Here is an 18,981-nt window from a genome sequence, read left to right on the forward strand (position 1 = left end):
CTTAGACCAAGCGCCCAGTAGTTTTCTTGCGTCAGGGTGGATGGTGAAGGTTGTACTTCAGCGAGGGATGAGCAGGCTGGTGGCGGGGTGGAGGGGAGGGGAGTCCAGCGGAGGGCACGGGAGCAGGGGGCAGGGACCGAGGGCACAGGGCAGGAGGTGACAGTTGATTAATTCTCTGTTGTGTCTTTCAGGGAAAATTCATCCGGATAAACTTTGATGTAACTGGATATATCGTCGGTGCAAACATCGAGACCTGTATCCTTAGCGTCTGGCATTCAGTGGATTGGGACAGGGAGCAGGGACCCTCGTCCACACCGGGTTACCGGGTCGGGAGGGGGGCAGAGGGTCACACACTGATCTGCAGGTGCAGCAGGCGGTTAAGAAGGCAAATGGTATGTTGGCCTTCGTAGCGAGAGGATTCGAGTACAGGAGCAAGGATGTCTTGCTGCAGTTGTACAGGGCCTTGGTGAGACCACACCTTGAGTATTGTGTGCAGTTTTGGTCGCCTTATCTGAGGAGGGATGTTCTTGCCATGGAGGGAGTGCAGCGAAGATTCACCAGACTGATACCTGGGATGGCAGGAATGACGTATGAGGACAGATTGGGTCGATTGGGCTTATAGTCGCTGGAGTTTAGAAGAATGAGAGGGGATCTCATTGAAACTTTAAAAATTCTAACAGGACTAGACAGACTAGATGCAGGAAGGATGTTCCCGATGGTGGGGGAGTCCAGAACCAGGGGTCACAGTCTAAGGATAAGGGGTAAGCCATTTAGGACAGAGATGAGGAGGAATTTCTTCACCCAGAGAGTGGTGAACCTGTGGAATTCTCTACCACAGAAGGCAGTTGAGGCCAATTCATTAAATATATTCAAGAAGGAGTTGGATATATTTCTTAAGGCTAAAGGGATCAAGGGATATGGGGAGAAGGCAGGGACAGGGTACTGAATTTGGATGATCAGCCATGATCTTGGTGAATGGCGGAGCAGGCTCGAGGGGCCGAAAGGCCTACTCCTGCTCCTATCTTCTATGTTTCTAACCCCTCTGGGACCCTGGGAGTCGAAGTCCATCCCCCAGACAGCTCCTATAACGTCCCATGGTGCCTCACAGGAGCGATTATCAAACAGAATTTGACACTGAGACACATAAGGAGATATTAGGACAGGTGACCAAAAGCTTGGTCAAAGAGGTCGGTTTTAAGGAGCATCTTAAAGGAGGAGAGAGAGGCGGAGAGGTTTAGGGAGGGAATTCCAGAGCTCAGGCCCCAGGCAGCTGAAGGCACGGCCGCCAATGGTGGAGCGATGGAAATCGGGGATGCTCAAGAGGCCAGAATTGGAGGAGCGCAGAGATCTCGGAGGGTCGTAGGGCTGGAGCAGGTTACAGAGATAGGGAGGGGGTGAGGGCCATGGAGGGATTTGAACAGGAGGATGAGAATTGTAGGGGCTGGAGGAGGTTACCGAGATAGGGAGGGGGCGAGGGGCCTTGGAGGGATTTGAACAGGAAGATGAGAATTGTAGGGGCTGGAGGAGGTTACAGAGATAGGGAGGGGGCGAGGGGCCATGGAGGGATTTGAACAGGAGGATGAGAATTGTAGGGGCTGGAGGAGGTTACAGAGATAGGGAGGGGGCGAGGGCTATGGAGGGATTTGAACAGGAGGATGAGAATTGTAGGGGCTGGAGGAGGTTACAGAGATAGGGAGGGGGCAAGGGCCATGGAGGGATTTGAACAGGAGGATGAGAATTGTAGGGGCTGGAGGAGGTGACAGAGATAGGGAGGGGGCGAGGGCCAGGGAGGGATTTGAACAGGAGGATGAGAATTGTAGGGGCTGGAGGAGGTTACAGAGATAGGGAGGGGGCGAGGGCCATGGAGGGATTTGAACAGGAGGATGAGAATTGTAGGTGCTGGAGGAGTTTACAGAGATAGGGAGGCGGCGAGGGCAATGGAGGGATTTGAACAGGAGGATGAGAATTGTAGGGGCTGGAGGAGGTTACAGAGATAGGGAGGGGGGCGAGGGGCCATGGAGGGATTTGAACAGGAGGATGAGAATTGTAGGGGCTGGAGGAGGTCACAGACATAGGGAGGGGACGAGGGCCATGGAGGGATTTGAACAGGAGGATGAGAATTGTAGGGGCTGGAGGAGGTTACAGAGATAGGGAGGGGGCGAGGGCCATGGAGGGATTTGAACAGGAGGATGAGAAATGTAGGGGCTGGAGGAGGTTACAGAGATAGGGAGGGGGCGAGGGGCCATGGAGGGATTTGAACAAGAGGATGAGAATTGTAGGAGCTGGAGGAGGTTACAGAGATAGGGAGAGGGCGAGGGCCATGGAGGGATTTGAACAGGAGGATGAGAATTGTAGAGGCTGGAGGAGGTTACAGAGATAGGGAGGGGGCGAGGGCAATGGGGGGATTTGAACAGGAGGATGAGAATTGTAGGGGCTGGAGGAGGTTACTGAGATAGGGAGGGGGCGAGGGGCCATGGAGGGATTTGAACAGGAGGATGAGAGTTGTAGGGGCTGGAGGAGATTACAGAGATAGGGAGGGGATGAGGGGCCATGGAGGGATTTGAACAGGAGGATGAGAATTGTAGGGGCTGGAGGAGGTTACAGAGATAGGGAGGGGGCGAGGGCAATGGGGGGATTTGAACAGGAGGATGAGAATTGTAGGGGCTGGAGGAGGTTACCGAGATAGGGAGGGGGCGAGGGGCCATGGAGGGATTTGAACAGGAGGATGAGAGTTGTAGGGGCTGGAGGAGGTTACAGAGATAGGGAGGGGGCGAGGGCCATGGAGGGATTTGAACAGGAGGATGAGAATTGGGGCTGGAGGAGGTTACAGAGATAGGGAGGGGGCAAGGGCCATGGAGGGATTAGAACAGGAGGATGAGACTTGTAGGGGCTGGAGGAGGTTACAGAGATAGGGAGGGGGGCGAGGGCCATGGAGGGATTTGAACAGGAGGATGAGAATTGTAGGGGCTGGAGGAGGTTACAGAGATAGTGAGGGGGCGAGGGCAATAGAGGGATTTGAACAGGAGGATGAGAATTGTAGGGGCTGGAGGAGGTTACCGAGATAGGGAGGGGGCGAGGGGCCATGGAGGGATTTGAACAGGAGGATGAGAATTGTAGGGGCTGGAGGAGGTTACAGAGATAGGGAGGGGGCGAGGGCCATGGAGGGATTTGAACAGGAGGATGAGAATTGTAGGGGCTGCAGGAGGTTACAGAGATAGGGAGGGGGCGAGGGCCTTGGAGGGATTTGAACAGGAGGATGAGAATTGTAGGGGCTGGAGGAGGTTACCGAGATAGGGAGGGGGCGAGGGGCCATGGAGGGATTTGAACAGGAGGATGAGAATTGTAGGGGCTGGGGGAGGTTACAGAGATTGGGAGGGGGCGAGGGCCATGGAGGGATTTGAACAGGAGGATGAGAATTGTAGGGGCTGGAGGAGGTTACAGAGATAGGGAGGGGGCGAGGGGCCATGGAGGGATTTGAACAGGAGGATGAGAATTGTAGGGCTGGAGGAGGTTACAGAGATAGGGAGGGGGCGAGGGCAATGGAGGGATTTGAACAGGAGGATGAGAGTTGTAGGGGCTGGAGGAGATTACAGAGATAGGGAGGGGATGAGGGGCCATGGAGGGATTTGAACAGGAGGATGAGAATTGTCGGGGCTGGAGGAGGTTACAGAGATAGGGAGGGGGCGAGGGCAATGGGGGGATTTGAACAGGAGGATGAGAATTGTAGGGGCTGGAGGAGGTTACCGAGATAGGGAGGGGGCGAGGGGCCATGGAGGGATTTGAACAGGAGGATGGGAGCTGTAGGGGCTGGAGGAGGTTACAGAGATAGGGAGGGGGCGAGGGCCATGGAGGGATTTGAACAGGAGGATGAGAATTGGGGCTGGAGGAGGTTACAGAGATAGGGAGGGGGCAAGGGCCATGGAGGGATTAGAACAGGAGGATGAGACTTGTAGGGGCTGGAGGAGGTTACAGAGATAGGGAGGGGGGCGAGGGCCATGGAGGGATTTGAACAGGAGGATGAGAATTGTAGGGGCTGGAGGAGGTTACAGAGATAGGGAGGGGGCGAGGGCCATGGACTGATTTGAACAGGAGGATGAGAATTGTAGGGCTGGAGGAGGTTACAGAGATAGGGAGGGGGCGAGGGCCATGGAGGGATTTGAACAGGAGGATGAGAATTGTAGGGGCTGGAGGAGTTTACAGAGATAGGGAGGGGGCGAGGGCCAGGGAGGGATTTGAACAGGAGGATGAGAATTGTAGGGGCTGGAGGAGGTTACAGAGATAGGGAAGGGGCGAGGGCCATGGAGGGATTTGAACAGGAGGATGAGAATTGTAGGGGCTGGAGGAGTTTACAGAGATAGTGAGGGGGCGAGGGCAATAGAGGGATTTGAACAGGAGGATGAGAATTGTAGGGGCTGGAGGAGGTTACCGAGATAGGGAGGGGGCGAGGGGCCATGGAGGGATTTGAACAGGAGGATGAGAATTGTAGGGGCTGGAGGAGGTTACAGAGATAGGGAGGGGGGCGAGGGCCATGGAGGGATTTGAACAGGAGGATGAGAATTTTGGGGCTGGAGGAGGTTACAGAGATAGGGAGGGGGCGAGGGACCATGGAGGGATTTGAACAGGAGGATGAGAATTGTAGGGGCTGGAGGAGGTTACAGAGATAGGGAGGGGGCGAGGGCAATGGAGGGATTTGCACAGGAGGATGAGAATTGTAGGGCTGGAGGAGGTTAGAGATAGGGAGGGGGCGAGGGGCCATGGAGGAATTTGAACAGGAGGATGAGAATTGTAGAGCTGGAGGAGGTTACAGAGATAGGGGGGGCGGCGAGGGGCCATGGAGGGATTTGAACAGGAGGATGAGAATTGTAGGACTGGAGGAGGTGACAGAGATAGGGAGGGGGCGAGGGCCATGGAGGGATTTGAACAGGAGGATGAGAATTGTGGGGCTGGAGGAGGTTACAGAGATAGGGAGGGGGGAGGGCCATGGAGGGATTTGAACAGGAGGATGAGAATTGTAGGGGCTGGAGGAGGTTACAGAGATAGGGAGGGGGCGAGGGCCATGGAGGGATTTGAACAGGAGGATGAGAATTGTAGGGGCTGGAGGAGGTTACAGAGATGGCGCGGGGGGGGCGAGCACATGGGACACAGGTGCAGCAGGAGTCGGCCATTCGGCCCCTCGAGCCTGCTCCGCCATTTAATGAGATCATGGCTGATCATCCAAATTCAGTACGCGGTCCCTGCCTTCTCCCCATATCCCTTGATCCCTTTAGCCTCAAGAAATATATCCAATACTTTCTTGAATATATTTAATGAATTGGCCTCAACTGCCTTCTGTGGTAGAGAATTCCACAGGTTCACCACTCTCTGGGTGAAGAAATTCCTCCTCATCTCTGTCCTAAATGGCTTACCCCTTATCCTTAGACTGTGACCCCTGGTTCTGGACTCCCCCGCCATCGGGAACATCCTTCCTGCATCCAGTCTGTCTAGTCCTGTTAGAATTTTATAAGTTTCAATGAGATCCCCTCTCATTCTTCTAAACTCCAGCGAGTATAAGCCCAATCGACCCAATCTCTCCTCATACGTCATTCCTGCCATCCCAGGTATCAGCCTGGTGAATCTTTGCTGCACTCCCTCCATGGCAAGAACGTCCTTCCTCAGATAAGGCGACCAAAACTGCACACAATACTCAAGGTGTAGTCTCACCAAGGCCCTGTACAACTGCAGCAAGACATCCTTGTTCCTGTACTCGAACCCTCTCGCTACGAAGGCCAACATACCATTTGCCTTCTTAACCGCCTGCTGCACCTGCATGCTTACCTTCAGCGACTGGTGCACAAGGACACCCAGGTCTCGTTGCACTTCCCCTTTTCCCAATCTATTGCCGTTCAGATAATAATCTGTCTTCCTGTTTCGTCGGAAGTTTAGGGAGGGTGGAAGGCTGTGGTGGGGAGGGAGGGGCTGGGCTGTGATCAGACTCTCTGGGCCAAGGGTTGAAATCCAGCCCAGTGCTGGTTACCTGCTGCCCAACCATGTTGCACACACGGTTACGGAGCAGCCTGTTGCTGCGGCGGGGGGTGGGGATGTTGCCAATTGCTTCGGTGCCCGGCTCTTCATAACGACCCGCTCCTTGACGTCCACACTCAGACCTGTTGGAGAAATCCCGCGCGATCCGGCAGGCCAAGGACGAGCGGACATTCCACATCTTCTACCAGCTTTTGGTGGGTGCGGGAGAACATGTCAAAAGTGAGTATACCACCTGAGGATATGACTCCCATTTCTATAGCGCATTTCACCACCTCAGGACTTCCCAAAGGGCTTCACAGCCAATGAGGCACTTTTTTTTGTAGTGTGGTCACTGTTGTAATGTCAGAAACGCGGCAGCCAATTTGTGCACAGCAAGCTCCCACAAACAGCCGCCCCCCCTGCGCTTCTTCCAATAGTGGGCCTGGATTATGGGGCTCGAGTCCTAGAGTATATACATCTACCTCCGACAGTGCAGCGCTCGCTCAGTACTGGCACTGGAGAGTGTGGGCCTGGATTATGGGTCTCGAGTCCTAGAGTATATACATCTACCTCCGACAGTGCAGCGCTCCCTCAGTACTGGCACCGGGGAGTGTGGGCCTGGATTATGGGGCTCGAGTCCTAGAGTATATACATCTACCTCCGACAGTGCAGCGCTCCCTCAGTCCTGGCACCGGGGAGTGTGGGCCTGGATTATGGGGCTCGAGTCCTAGAGTATATACATCTACCTCCGACAGTGCAGCGCTCCCTCAGTACTGGCACCGGGGAGTGTGGGCCTGGATTATGGGGCTCGAGTCCTAGAGTATATACATCTACCTCCGACAGTGCAGCGCTCCCTCAGTCCTGGCACCGGGGAGTGTGGGCCTGGATTATGGGGCTCCAGTCCTAGAGTATATACATCTACCTCCGACAGTGCAGCGCTCCCTCAGTACTGGCACCGGGGAGTGTGGGCCTGGATTATGGGGCTCGAGTCCTAGAGTATATACATCTACCTCCGACAGTGCAGCGCTCCCTCAGTACTGGCACCGGGGAGTGTGGGCCTGGATTATGGGGCTCGAGTCCTAGAGTATAGACATCTACCTCCGACAGTGCAGCGCTCCCTCAGTACTGGCACCGGGGAGTGTGGGCCTGGATTATGGGGCTCGAGTCCTAGAGTATATACATCTACCTCCGACAGTGCAGCGCTCCCTCAGAACTGGCACCGGGGAGTGTGGGCCTGGATTATGGGGCTCGAGTCCTAGAGTATATACATCTACCTCCGACAGTGCAGCGCTCCCTCAGTACTGGCACCGGGGAGTGTGGGCCTGGATTATGGGGCTCGAGTCCTAGAGTATATACATCTACCTCCGACAGTGCAGCGCTCCCTCAGTACTGGCACCGGGGAGTGTGGGCCTGGATTATGGGGCTCGAGTCCTAGAGTATATACATCTACCTCCGACAGTGCAGCGCTCCCTCAGTACTGGCACCGGGGAGTGTGGGCCTGGATTATGGGGCTCGAGTCCTAGAGTATATACATCTACCTCCGACAGTGCAGCGCTCCCTCACTACTGGCACCGGGGGGTGTGGGCCTGGATTATGGGGCTCGAGTCCTAGAGTATATACATCTACCTCCGACAGTGCAGCGCTCCCTCAGCACTGGCACCGGGGAGTGTGGGCCTGGATTATGGGGCTCGAGTCCTAGAGTATATACATCTACCTCCGACAGTGCAGCGCTCCCTCGGTACTGGCACCGGGGAGTGTGGGCCTGGATTATGGGGCTCGAGTCCTAGAGTATATACATCTACCTCCGACAGTGCAGCGCTCCCTCGGCCCTGGCACCGGGGAGTGTGGGCCTGGATTATGGGGCTCGAGTCCTCGAGTATATACATCTACCTCCGACAGTGCAGCGCTCCCTCAGTACTGGCACCGGGGGAGTGTGGGCCTGGATTATGGGGCTCGAGTCCTAGAGTATATACATCTACCTCCGACAGTGCAGCGCTCCCTCAGTACTGGCACCGGGGAGTGTGGGCCTGGATTATGGGGCTCGAGTCCTAGAGTATATACATCTACCTCCGACAGTGCAGCGCTCCCTCAGTACTGGCACCGGGGAGTGTGGGCCTGGATTATGGGGCTCGAGTCCAAGCATATATACATCTACCTCCGACAGTGCAGCGATCCCTCAGTACTGGCACCGGGGAGTGTGGGCCTGGATTATGGGGCTCGAGTCCGAGAGTATATACATCTACCTCCAACAGTGCAGTGCTCCCTCAGTACTGGCACCAGGGAGTGTGGGCCTGGATTATGGGGCTCGAGTCCCAGAGTATACACATCTATCTCCGACAGTGCAGCGCTCCCTCAGTACTGGCACCGGGGAGTGTGGGCCTGGATTATGGGGCTCTAGTCCTAGAGTATATACATCTACCTCCAACAGTGCAGCGCTCCCGCAGTACTGGCACCGGGGAGTGTGGGCCTGGATTATGGGGCTCTAGTCCTAGAGTATATACATCTACCTCCAACAGTGCAGCGCTCCCGCAGTACTGGCACCGGGTAGTGTGGGCCTGGATTATGGGGCTCCAGTCCTAGAGTATATACATCTACCTCCGACAGTGCAGCGCTCCCTCAGTACTGGCACCGGGGAGTGTGGGCCTGGATTATGGGGCTCGAGTCCTAGAGTATATACATCTACCTCCGACAGTGCAGCGCTCCCTCAGTACTGGCACTGGGGGAGTGTGGGCCTGGATTATGGGGCTCGAGTCCTAGAGTATATACATCTACCTCCGACAGTGCAGCGATCCGTCAGTACTGGCACCGGGGAGTGTGGACCTGGATTATGGGGCTCGAGTCCTAGAGTATATACATCTACCTCCAACAGTGCAGCGCTCCCTCAGTACTGGCACCGGGGAGTGTGGGCCTGGATTATGGGGCTCGAGTCCCAGAGTATATACATCTACCTCCGACAGTGCAGCGCTCCCTCAGCATTGCCACCGGGGAGTATCGGCCTGGATTATGGGGCTCGAGTCCTTTAGTATATACATCTACCTCCGACAGTGCAGCGCTCCCTCAGCACTGGCACTGGGGAGTGTGGGCCTGGATTATGGGGCTCGAGTCCTAGAGTATATACATCTACCTCTGACAGTTCAGCACTCCCTCAGTACTGGCACCGGGGAGTGTGGGCCTGGATTATGGGGCTCGAGTCCTAGAGTATATACATCTACCTCCGACAGTGCAGCGCTCCCTCAGTCCTGGCACCGGGGAGTGTGGGCCTGGATTATGGGGCTCCAGTCCTAGAGTATATACATCTACCTCCGACAGTGCAGCGCTCCCTCAGTACTGGCACCGGGGAGTGTGGGCCTGGATTATGGGGCTCGAGTCCTAGAGTATATACATCTACCTCCGACAGTGCAGCGCTCCCTCAGTACTGGCACCGGGGAGTGTGGGCCTGGATTATGGGGCTCGAGTCCTAGAGTATAGACATCTACCTCCGACAGTGCAGCGCTCCCTCAGTACTGGCACCGGGGAGTGTGGGCCTGGATTATGGGGCTCGAGTCCTAGAGTATATACATCTACCTCCGACAGTGCAGCGCTCCCTCAGAACTGGCACCGGGGAGTGTGGGCCTGGATTATGGGGCTCGAGTCCTAGAGTATATACATCTACCTCCGACAGTGCAGCGCTCCCTCAGTACTGGCACCGGGGAGTGTGGGCCTGGATTATGGGGCTCGAGTCCTAGAGTATATACATCTACCTCCGACAGTGCAGCGCTCCCTCAGTACTGGCACCGGGGAGTGTGGGCCTGGATTATGGGGCTCGAGTCCTAGAGTATATACATCTACCTCCGACAGTGCAGCGCTCCCTCAGTACTGGCACCGGGGAGTGTGGGCCTGGATTATGGGGCTCGAGTCCTAGAGTATATACATCTACCTCCGACAGTGCAGCGCTCCCTCACTACTGGCACCGGGGGGTGTGGGCCTGGATTATGGGGCTCGAGTCCTAGAGTATATACATCTACCTCCGACAGTGCAGCGCTCCCTCAGCACTGGCACCGGGGAGTGTGGGCCTGGATTATGGGGCTCGAGTCCTAGAGTATATACATCTACCTCCGACAGTGCAGCGCTCCCTCGGTACTGGCACCGGGGAGTGTGGGCCTGGATTATGGGGCTCGAGTCCTAGAGTATATACATCTACCTCCGACAGTGCAGCGCTCCCTCGGCACTGGCACCGGGGAGTGTGGGCCTGGATTATGGGGCTCGAGTCCTCGAGTATATACATCTACCTCCGACAGTGCAGCGCTCCCTCAGTACTGGCACCGGGGGAGTGTGGGCCTGGATTATGGGGCTCGAGTCCTAGAGTATATACATCTACCTCCGACAGTGCAGCGCTCCCTCAGTACTGGCACCGGGGAGTGTGGGCCTGGATTATGGGGCTCGAGTCCTAGAGTATATACATCTACCTCCGACAGTGCAGCGCTCCCTCAGTACTGGCACCGGGGAGTGTGGGCCTGGATTATGGGGCTCGAGTCCAAGCATATATACATCTACCTCCGACAGTGCAGCGATCCCTCAGTACTGGCACCGGGGAGTGTGGGCCTGGATTATGGGGCTCGAGTCCGAGAGTATATACATCTACCTCCAACAGTGCAGTGCTCCCTCAGTACTGGCACCAGGGAGTGTGGGCCTGGATTATGGGGCTCGAGTCCCAGAGTATACACATCTATCTCCGACAGTGCAGCGCTCCCTCAGTACTGGCACCGGGGAGTGTGGGCCTGGATTATGGGGCTCTAGTCCTAGAGTATATACATCTACCTCCAACAGTGCAGCGCTCCCGCAGTACTGGCACCGGGGAGTGTGGGCCTGGATTATGGGGCTCTAGTCCTAGAGTATATACATCTACCTCCAACAGTGCAGCGCTCCCGCAGTACTGGCACCGGGTAGTGTGGGCCTGGATTATGGGGCTCCAGTCCTAGAGTATATACATCTACCTCCGACAGTGCAGCGCTCCCTCAGTACTGGCACCGGGGAGTGTGGGCCTGGATTATGGGGCTCGAGTCCTAGAGTATATACATCTACCTCCGACAGTGCAGCGCTCCCTCAGTACTGGCACTGGGGGAGTGTGGGCCTGGATTATGGGGCTCGAGTCCTAGAGTATATACATCTACCTCCGACAGTGCAGCGATCCGTCAGTACTGGCACCGGGGAGTGTGGACCTGGATTATGGGGCTCGAGTCCTAGAGTATATACATCTACCTCCAACAGTGCAGCGCTCCCTCAGTACTGGCACCGGGGAGTGTGGGCCTGGATTATGGGGCTCGAGTCCCAGAGTATATACATCTACCTCCGACAGTGCAGCGCTCCCTCAGCATTGCCACCGGGGAGTATCGGCCTGGATTATGGGGCTCGAGTCCTTTAGTATATACATCTACCTCCGACAGTGCAGCGCTCCCTCAGCACTGGCACTGGGGAGTGTGGGCCTGGATTATGGGGCTCGAGTCCTAGAGTATATACATCTACCTCTGACAGTTCAGCACTCCCTCAGTACTGGCACCGGGGAGTGTGGGCCTGGATTATGGAGCTCGAGTCCTAGAGTATATACATCTACCTCCGACAGTGCAGCGCTCCCTCAGTACTGGCACCGGGGAGTGTGGGCCTGGATTGTAGGGCTCGAGTCCTAGAGTATATACATCTACCTCCGACAGTGCAGCGCTCCCTAAGTACACCGGGGAGTGTGGGCCTGGATTATGAGGCTCAAGTCCTTTCATTTCTTTATTCATATATTGGATGTGGGCATCGCTGGCAAGCCCAGCATTTATTGCCCATCCCTAGTTGCCCTTGAGAAGTTGGTGGTGAGCCACCTTCTTGAACCGCTGCAGTCCGTGTGGCGAAGGTGCTCCCACAGTGCTGTTAGGGAGAAGTTCCGGGATTTGGACCCAGCGACGATGAAGGAACGGCCGATATATTTCCAAGTCAGGATGGTGTGTGACTTGGAGGGGAACTTGGAGGTGGCGGTGTTCCCATGTGCCTGCTGCCCTCGTCCTTCTAGGTGGAAGAGGTCGCGGGTTTGGGAGGTGCTGCCGAAGAAGCCTTTCGCTGTCTGTCTGTCTGTCCCTCTCTGTCTGTCTCTCTCTCTCTCTCTCTGTCTCTCTCTCTCTCTCTCTCTCCCTCTGTCCCTCTCTCTCTGTCTCTCTCTCTCTGTCTCTCTCTCTGACTCTCTCTCTGTCTCTGTCTCTGTGTCCCATAAGTAATTATGCTCCTTTCTCCCCCTCTTCCCCCCCACCCTCCGCTCCCCCAGCTGACCTCCTGTTGGAGCCCTTCACTAACTACACGTTCATGTCGAACGGCTACATCCCGATCCCGGGGCAGCAGGACAAGGACAACTTCCAGGAGACGCTGGAGGCCATGGGCATCATGGGCTTCTCGCACGAGGAGATCACAGGTAAGTGCCCACCTGTATACCGGAAATACCCGCAGGCAGACGGCAGGGTGGTCTACCCGGGAGAGCGGCCAAATCCAGCTTTTACACAGGAACAGGAGGAGGCCCATTCAGCCCCTCGAGCCTGTTACACAGAAACAGGAGGAGGCCATTCAGCCCCTCGAGCCTGTTACACAGGAACAGGAGGAGGTCCATTCAGCGCCTCGAGCCTGTTACACAGGAACAGGAGGAGGCCCATTCAGCCACCTCGAGCCTGTTACACAGGAACAGGAGGAGGTCCATTCAGCCCCTCGAGCCTGTTACACAGGAACAGGAGGAGGCCCATTGAGTCGCTCGAGCCTGTTACACAGGAACAGGAGGAGGCCCATTCAGCCACCTCGAGCCTGTTACACAGGAACAGGAGGAGGTCCATTCAGCCCCTCGAGCCTGTTACACAGGAACAGGAGGAGGCCCATTCAGCCCCTCAAGCCTGTTACACAGGAACAGGAGGAGGCCCATTCAGCCCCTCAAGCCTGTTACACAGGGACAGGAGGAGGCCCATTCAGCCCCTCGAGCCTGTTACACAGGAACAGGAGGAGGCCCATTCAGCCCCTCGAGCCTGTTACACAGGAACAGGAGGAGGCCCATTCAGCCCCTCGAGCCTGTTACACAGGAACAGGAGGAGGCCCATTCAGCCCCTCGAGCCTGTTACACAGGAACAGGAGGAGGCCCATTCAGCCCCCTCGAGCCTGTTACACAGGAACAGGAGGAGGCCCATTCAGCCCCCTCGAGCCTGTTACCATAGGAACAGGAGGAGGCCCATTCAGCCCCTCGAGCCTGTTACCATAGGAACAGGAGGAGGCCCATTCAGCCCCTCGAGCCTGTTACACAGGAACAGGAAGATCCAATTGACCCACAGCTCTTTGAGGGAGAGAGTTCCAGATTTCCACCACCCTTTGTGTGAAGATGTGCTTCCTGACATCACCCCTGAACGGCCTGGCTCTAATTTTAAGGTTCTGCCCCCTTGTTCTGGACTCCCCCCACCAGAGGAAATAGTTTCTCTCTCTCTCTCTCTCCACCCTATCGAATGCTTTAATCATCTTAAACACCTCGATTAGATCACCCCTTAATCTTCTACGTTCGAGGGAACATAAGCCCAGTCTGTATAACTCTACACAGGTATATAGTAAATCAGTGGACAATACAAAGGGGAGGAGCTACAGAGAACTGATAACGTGGGAATGGTTGGAGTGTAATCTCATTGAAACGGACAAGATTCTGAGGGGGATTGACAGGGTAGATGCTGAGAGGCTGTTTCCCCCCTGGGCTGGAGTGTCTCGAACCAGGGGTCACAGTCTCAGGATAAGGGGTCGGCCATTGAGGACTGAGATGAGGAGGAATTTCTTCACTCAGAGGGCGGTGAATCTTTGGAATTCTCTACCCCAGAGGGCTGTGGAGGCTCAGTCGTTGAGTATATTCAAGGCCGAGATCGATAGATTTTTGGACTCTAGGGGAATCGAGGGATATGGAGATCGGGCGGGAAAGTGGAGTTGAGGTCGAAGATCAGCCATGATCTTATTGAATGGCGGAGCAGGCTCGAGGGGCCGAATGGCCAACTCCTGCTCTTAATTCTTTCTCTTTTTTTTTTATTAAGCAATGCTACGCCTAGTTTCTGCTGTGATGCAGTTTGGAAACATCAGCTTCAAGAAGGAGAGGAACACCGACCAGGCCTCCATGCCGGAGAATACAGGTAACGCTGGCTTCTCGCTGCGTTGTTGGGTGGCGGTCTGTCATAGGCGCCCCTTTGCCCCACGCTACTGGGTATTGGCCAATCAGTGTGGGTCGTCAACCATTTGTCTCTCACCATTGAGTGTTGTCCTATCAGTGTGGGTCTCCCCGTGTCTCTCTCACACCATTGAGTTTTGTCCTATCACTGTGGGTCTCCCCGTGTCTCTCTCACACCATTGAGTGTTGTCCTATCACTGTGGGTCTCCCCGTGTCTCTCTCTCCATTGAGTGTTGTCCTATCACTGTGGGTCTCCCCGTGTCTCTCTCACACCATTGAGTGTTGTCCTATCACTGTGGGTCTCCCCGTGTCTCTCACACCATTGAGTGTTGTCCTATCACTGTGGGTCTCCCCGTGTCTCTCACACCATTGAGTGTTGTCCTATCACTGTGGGTCTCCCCATGTCTCTCTCTCCATTGAGTGTTGTCCTATCACTGTGGGTCTCCCCGTGTCTCTCACACCATTGAGTGTTGTCCTATCACTGTGGGTCTCCCCGTGTCTCTCTCTCCATTGAGTTTTGTCCTATCACTGTGGGTCTCCCCGTGTCTCTCTCACACCATTGAGTGTTGTCCTATCACTGTGGGTCTCCCCGTGTCTCTCTCTCTCCATTGAGTGTTGTCCTATCACTGTGGGTCTCCCCGTGTCTCTCTCTCCATTGAGTGTTGTCCTATCACTGTGGGTCTCCCCGTGTCTCTCTCACACCATTGAGTGTTGTCCTATCACTGTGGGTCTCCCCGTGTCTCTCTCTCCATTGAGTGTTGTCCTATCACTGTGGGTCTCCCCGTGTCTCTCACACCATTGAGTGTTGTCCTATCACTGTGGGTCTCCCCGTGTCTCTCTCACACCATTGAGTGTTGTCCTATCACTGTGGGTCTCCCCGTGTCTCTCTCACACCATTGAGTGTTGTCCTATCACTGTGGGTCTCCCCGTGTCTCTCTCACACCATTGAGTGTTGTCCTATCACTGTGGGTCTCCCCGTGTCTCTCACACCATTGAGTGTTGTCCTATCACTGTGGGTCTCCCCGTGTCTCTCTCTCACCATTGAGTGTTGTCCTATCACTGTGGGTCTCCCCGTGTCTCTCACACCATTGAGTGTTGTCCTATCACTGTGGGTCTCCCCGTGTCTCTCACACCATTGAGTGTTGTCCTATCACTGTGGGTCTCTCCGTGTCTCTCTCTCTCCATTGAGTGTTGTCCTATCACTGTGGGTCTCCCCGTGTCTCTCACACCATTGAGTGTTGTCCTATCACTGTGGGTCTCCCCGTGTCTCTCTCACACCATTGAGTGTTGTCCTATCACTGTGGGTCTCCCCGTGTCTCTCACACCATTGAGTGTTGTCCTATCACTGTGGATCTCCCCGTGTCTCTCACACCATTGAGTGTTGTCCTATCACTGTGGGTCTCCCCGTGTCTCTCACACCATTGAGTGTTGTCCTATCACTGTGGGTCTCCCCGTGTCTCTCTCTCTCCATTGAGTGTTGTCCTATCGCTGTGGGTCTCCCCGTGTCTCTCACACCATTGAGTGTTGTCCTATCACTGTGGGTCTCCCCGTGTCTCTCTCTCTCCATTGAGTGTTGTCCTATCACTGTGGGTCTCCTCGTGTCTCTCTCTCCATTGAGTGTTGTCCTATCACTGTGGGTCTCCCCGTGTCTCTCTCTCCATTGAGTGTTGTCCTATCACTGTGGGTCTCCCCGTGTCTCTCTCTCTCCATTGAGTGTTGTCCTATCACTGTGGGTCTCCTCGTGTCTCTCTCTCCATTGAGTGTTGTCCTATCACTGTGGGTCTCCCCGTGTCTCTCACACCATTGAGTGTTGTCCTATCACTGTGGGTCTCCCCGTGTCTCTCACACCATTGAGTGTTGTCCTATCACTGTGGGTCTCCTCGTGTCTCTCTCTCACCATTGAGTGTTGTCCTATCACTGTGGGTCTCCCCGTGTCTCTCTCACACCATTGAGTGTTGTCCTATCACTGTGGGTCTCCCCGCGTCTCTCTCTCCATTGAGTGTTGTCCTATCACTGTGGGTCTCCCCGTGTCTCTCTCACACCATTGAGTGTTGTCCTATCACTGTGGGTCTCCCCGTGTCTCTCTCACACCATTGAGTGTTGTCCTATCACTGTGGGTCTCCCCGTGTCTCTCCATTGAGTGTTGTCCTATCACTGTGGGTCTCCCCGTGTCTCTCTCACACCATTGAGTGTTGTCCTATCACTGTGGGTCTCCCCGTGTCTCTCTCACACCATTGAGTGTTGTCCTATCACTGTGGGTCTCCCCGTGTCTCTCTCTCCATTGAGTGTTGTCCTATCACTGTGGGTCTCCCCGTGTCTCTCTCTCACACCATTGAGTGTTGTCCTATCACTGTGGGTCTCCCCGTGTCTCTCTCACACCATTGAGTGTTGTCCTATCACTGTGGGTCTCCCCGTGTCTCTCTCACACCATTGAGTGTTGTCCTATCACTGTGGGTCTCCCCGTGTCTCTCTCACACCATTGAGTGTTGTCCTATCACTGTGGGTCCCCCCGTGTCTCTCACACCATTGAGTGTTGTCCTTTCACTGTGGGTCTCCCCCTGTCTCTCTCTCCATTGAGTGTTGTCCTATCACTGTGGGTCTCCCCGTGTCTCTCTCACACCATTGAGTGTTGTCCTATCACTGTGGGTCTCCCCGTGTCTCTCTCTCACCATTGAGTGTTGTCCTATCACTGTGGGTCTCCCCGTGTGTCTCTCACACCATTGAGTGTTGTCCTATCACTGTGGGTCTCCCCGTGTCTCTCTCTCCATTGAGTGTTGTCCTATCACTGTGGGTCTCCCCGTGTCTCTCACACCATTGAGTGTTGTCCTATCACTGTGGGTCTCCCCGTGTCTCTCTCACACCATTGAGTGTTGTCCTATCACTGTGGGTCTCCCCGTGTCTCTCACACCATTGAGTGTTGTCCTATCACTGTGGGTCTCCCCGTGTCTCTCACACCATTGAGTGTTGTCCTATCACTGTGGGTCTCCCCGTGTCTCTCTCACCATTTTGTGTTGTCCTATCACTGTGGGTCTCCCCGTGTCTCTCACACCATTGAGTGTTGTCCTATCACTGTGGGTCTCCCCGTGTCTCTCTCTCCATTGAGTGTTGTCCTATCACTGTGGGTCTCCCCGTGTCTCTCTCACACCATTGAGTGTTGTCCTATCACTGTGGGTCTCCCCGTGTCTCTCTCACACCATTGAGTGTTGTCCTATCACTGTGGGTCTCCTCGTGTCTCTCTCTCTCCATTGAGTATTGTCCTATCACTGTGGGTCTCCCCGTGTCTCTCTCACACCATTGAGTGTTGTCCTATCACTGTGGGTCTCCCCGTGTCTCTCTCACACCATTGAGTGTTGTCCTATCACTGTGGGTCTCCCCGTGTCTCTCTCACCATTGAGTGTTGGTCTATCACTGTAGATCTCCCCGTGTCTCATTTCACTCGGTATCACTGTTATTCCTTCATTAAACATGCTCGCACTGTGTGCATTGTGTGTCTTTGTGTAACAGCGATATCGTTAGTTATATTTTGCACAGATTCATTCTTTGCAGACGTTCTGTTATAAACAGTTTCATGAATACCAGTTCCTGGCCAAAGGGGCGCTCTCCCTCCCACAGCCTCCCCATCCCATTCTCTGTAAGGACATCAGGATTAGGAGCGGGAGTGGGCCATTCAGCCCCTCGAGCCTGCTCCGCCATTCAATAAGATCATGGCTGATCATCGACCTCAACTCCACTTTCCCGCCCGATCTCCATATCCCTCGATTCCCGGAGAGTCCAAAGATCTCTCGATCTCGGCCTTGAATATACTCAACGACTGAGCCTCCACAGCCCTCTGGGGCAGAGAATTCCAAAGATTCACCGCCCTCTGAGTGAAGAAATTCCTCCTCATCTCAGTCCTCAATGGCCGACCCCTTATCCTGAGACTGTGACCCCTGGTTCGAGACTCTCCAGCCCAGGGGGAAACAGCCTCTCAGCATCTACCCTGTCAATCCCCCTCAGAATCTTATACCTTTCAATGAGACCACCTCTCATTCTTCTAAACTCCAGAGGGTATCGGCCCAATCTACTCAATCTCTCCTCATAGGACAACCCCCCCATCCCAGGAATCAATCTAGTGAACCTTCGTTGCACCGCCTCCAAGGCAAGTATATCCTTCCTTAGATAAGGAGACCAGAACTGTGCTCAGTACTCCAGGTGTGGTCTCACCAAGGCCCTGTACAGTTGTAGTAAGACTTCCTCACTCTTATACTCCAACCCCCCTTGCAATAAAGGCCAACGTGCCATTTGCCTTCCTAATTGCTTGCTGTACCTGCACGCTAACTCTGTGATTCGTGTACAAGGACACCGAGGTTGCTCTGAATCCCGACATTTCCCAATCCTTCGCCTTTTTAAAAAAAAAAAATTCCGCTTTTCCGCGTCTTACGGTTCCAAGATGCGGTTGTGCCGTTTTGTCCGTCCCGAACGGTTGTAGGAATTGTTAACGACTTTCGCACCTCCCACATTAGGTGTTAGAGTGGGGTTCGTAGACCTGAATGCACCTTTAACAGGAATGCCCGCATACACTGGGGGAGAAATTCGGTACCGCCCCGTTTGGGGGCGCCATTATCGGCCGGGCGTTAATTATCGCCTCCGACTGCAAACTTGGCTTCTATCGCCCCTGGAGGTGATTGGAGCGCTAAATCAGGCGCTACACACCTCTCTTAAGGCGCTAACACCGAGGAGCGAGGCGCTACCTCAGAGCGCGGGCGGAGCTCAGGTGATGTCAGTCAGCAATGGAACACAGACACACTGGCGACGGC

The 18,981-nt window shown here is 55.0% G+C and overlaps 1 protein-coding gene across 2 annotated transcripts in view; it reads left to right on the forward strand.

Moving 5' to 3' along the window:
* LOC147084862 (myosin-10-like) overlaps window positions 1-18,981 on the forward strand; it is a 117,523-nt gene that overhangs the window by 2,921 nt on the left and 95,621 nt on the right. For both annotated transcript variants that reach the window (XM_085979570.1, XM_085979571.1), the window contains 4 exons: window positions 192-255; window positions 6,142-6,240; window positions 12,281-12,424; window positions 14,055-14,150. In XM_085979570.1, coding sequence (XP_085835696.1) covers window positions 12,319-12,424; window positions 14,055-14,150 — 202 coding nt within the window. In that variant the 5' untranslated portion in view covers window positions 192-255; window positions 6,142-6,240; window positions 12,281-12,318. The remainder of the gene's footprint in view (window positions 1-191; window positions 256-6,141; window positions 6,241-12,280; window positions 12,425-14,054; window positions 14,151-18,981) is intronic.

This window comes from Somniosus microcephalus, unplaced genomic scaffold, assembly GCF_052327205.1.
Source record: "Somniosus microcephalus isolate GS21.2 unplaced genomic scaffold, FLI_Smic_1.0 unresolved_chr9, whole genome shotgun sequence".
Taxonomy (NCBI): domain Eukaryota; kingdom Metazoa; phylum Chordata; class Chondrichthyes; order Squaliformes; family Somniosidae; genus Somniosus; species Somniosus microcephalus.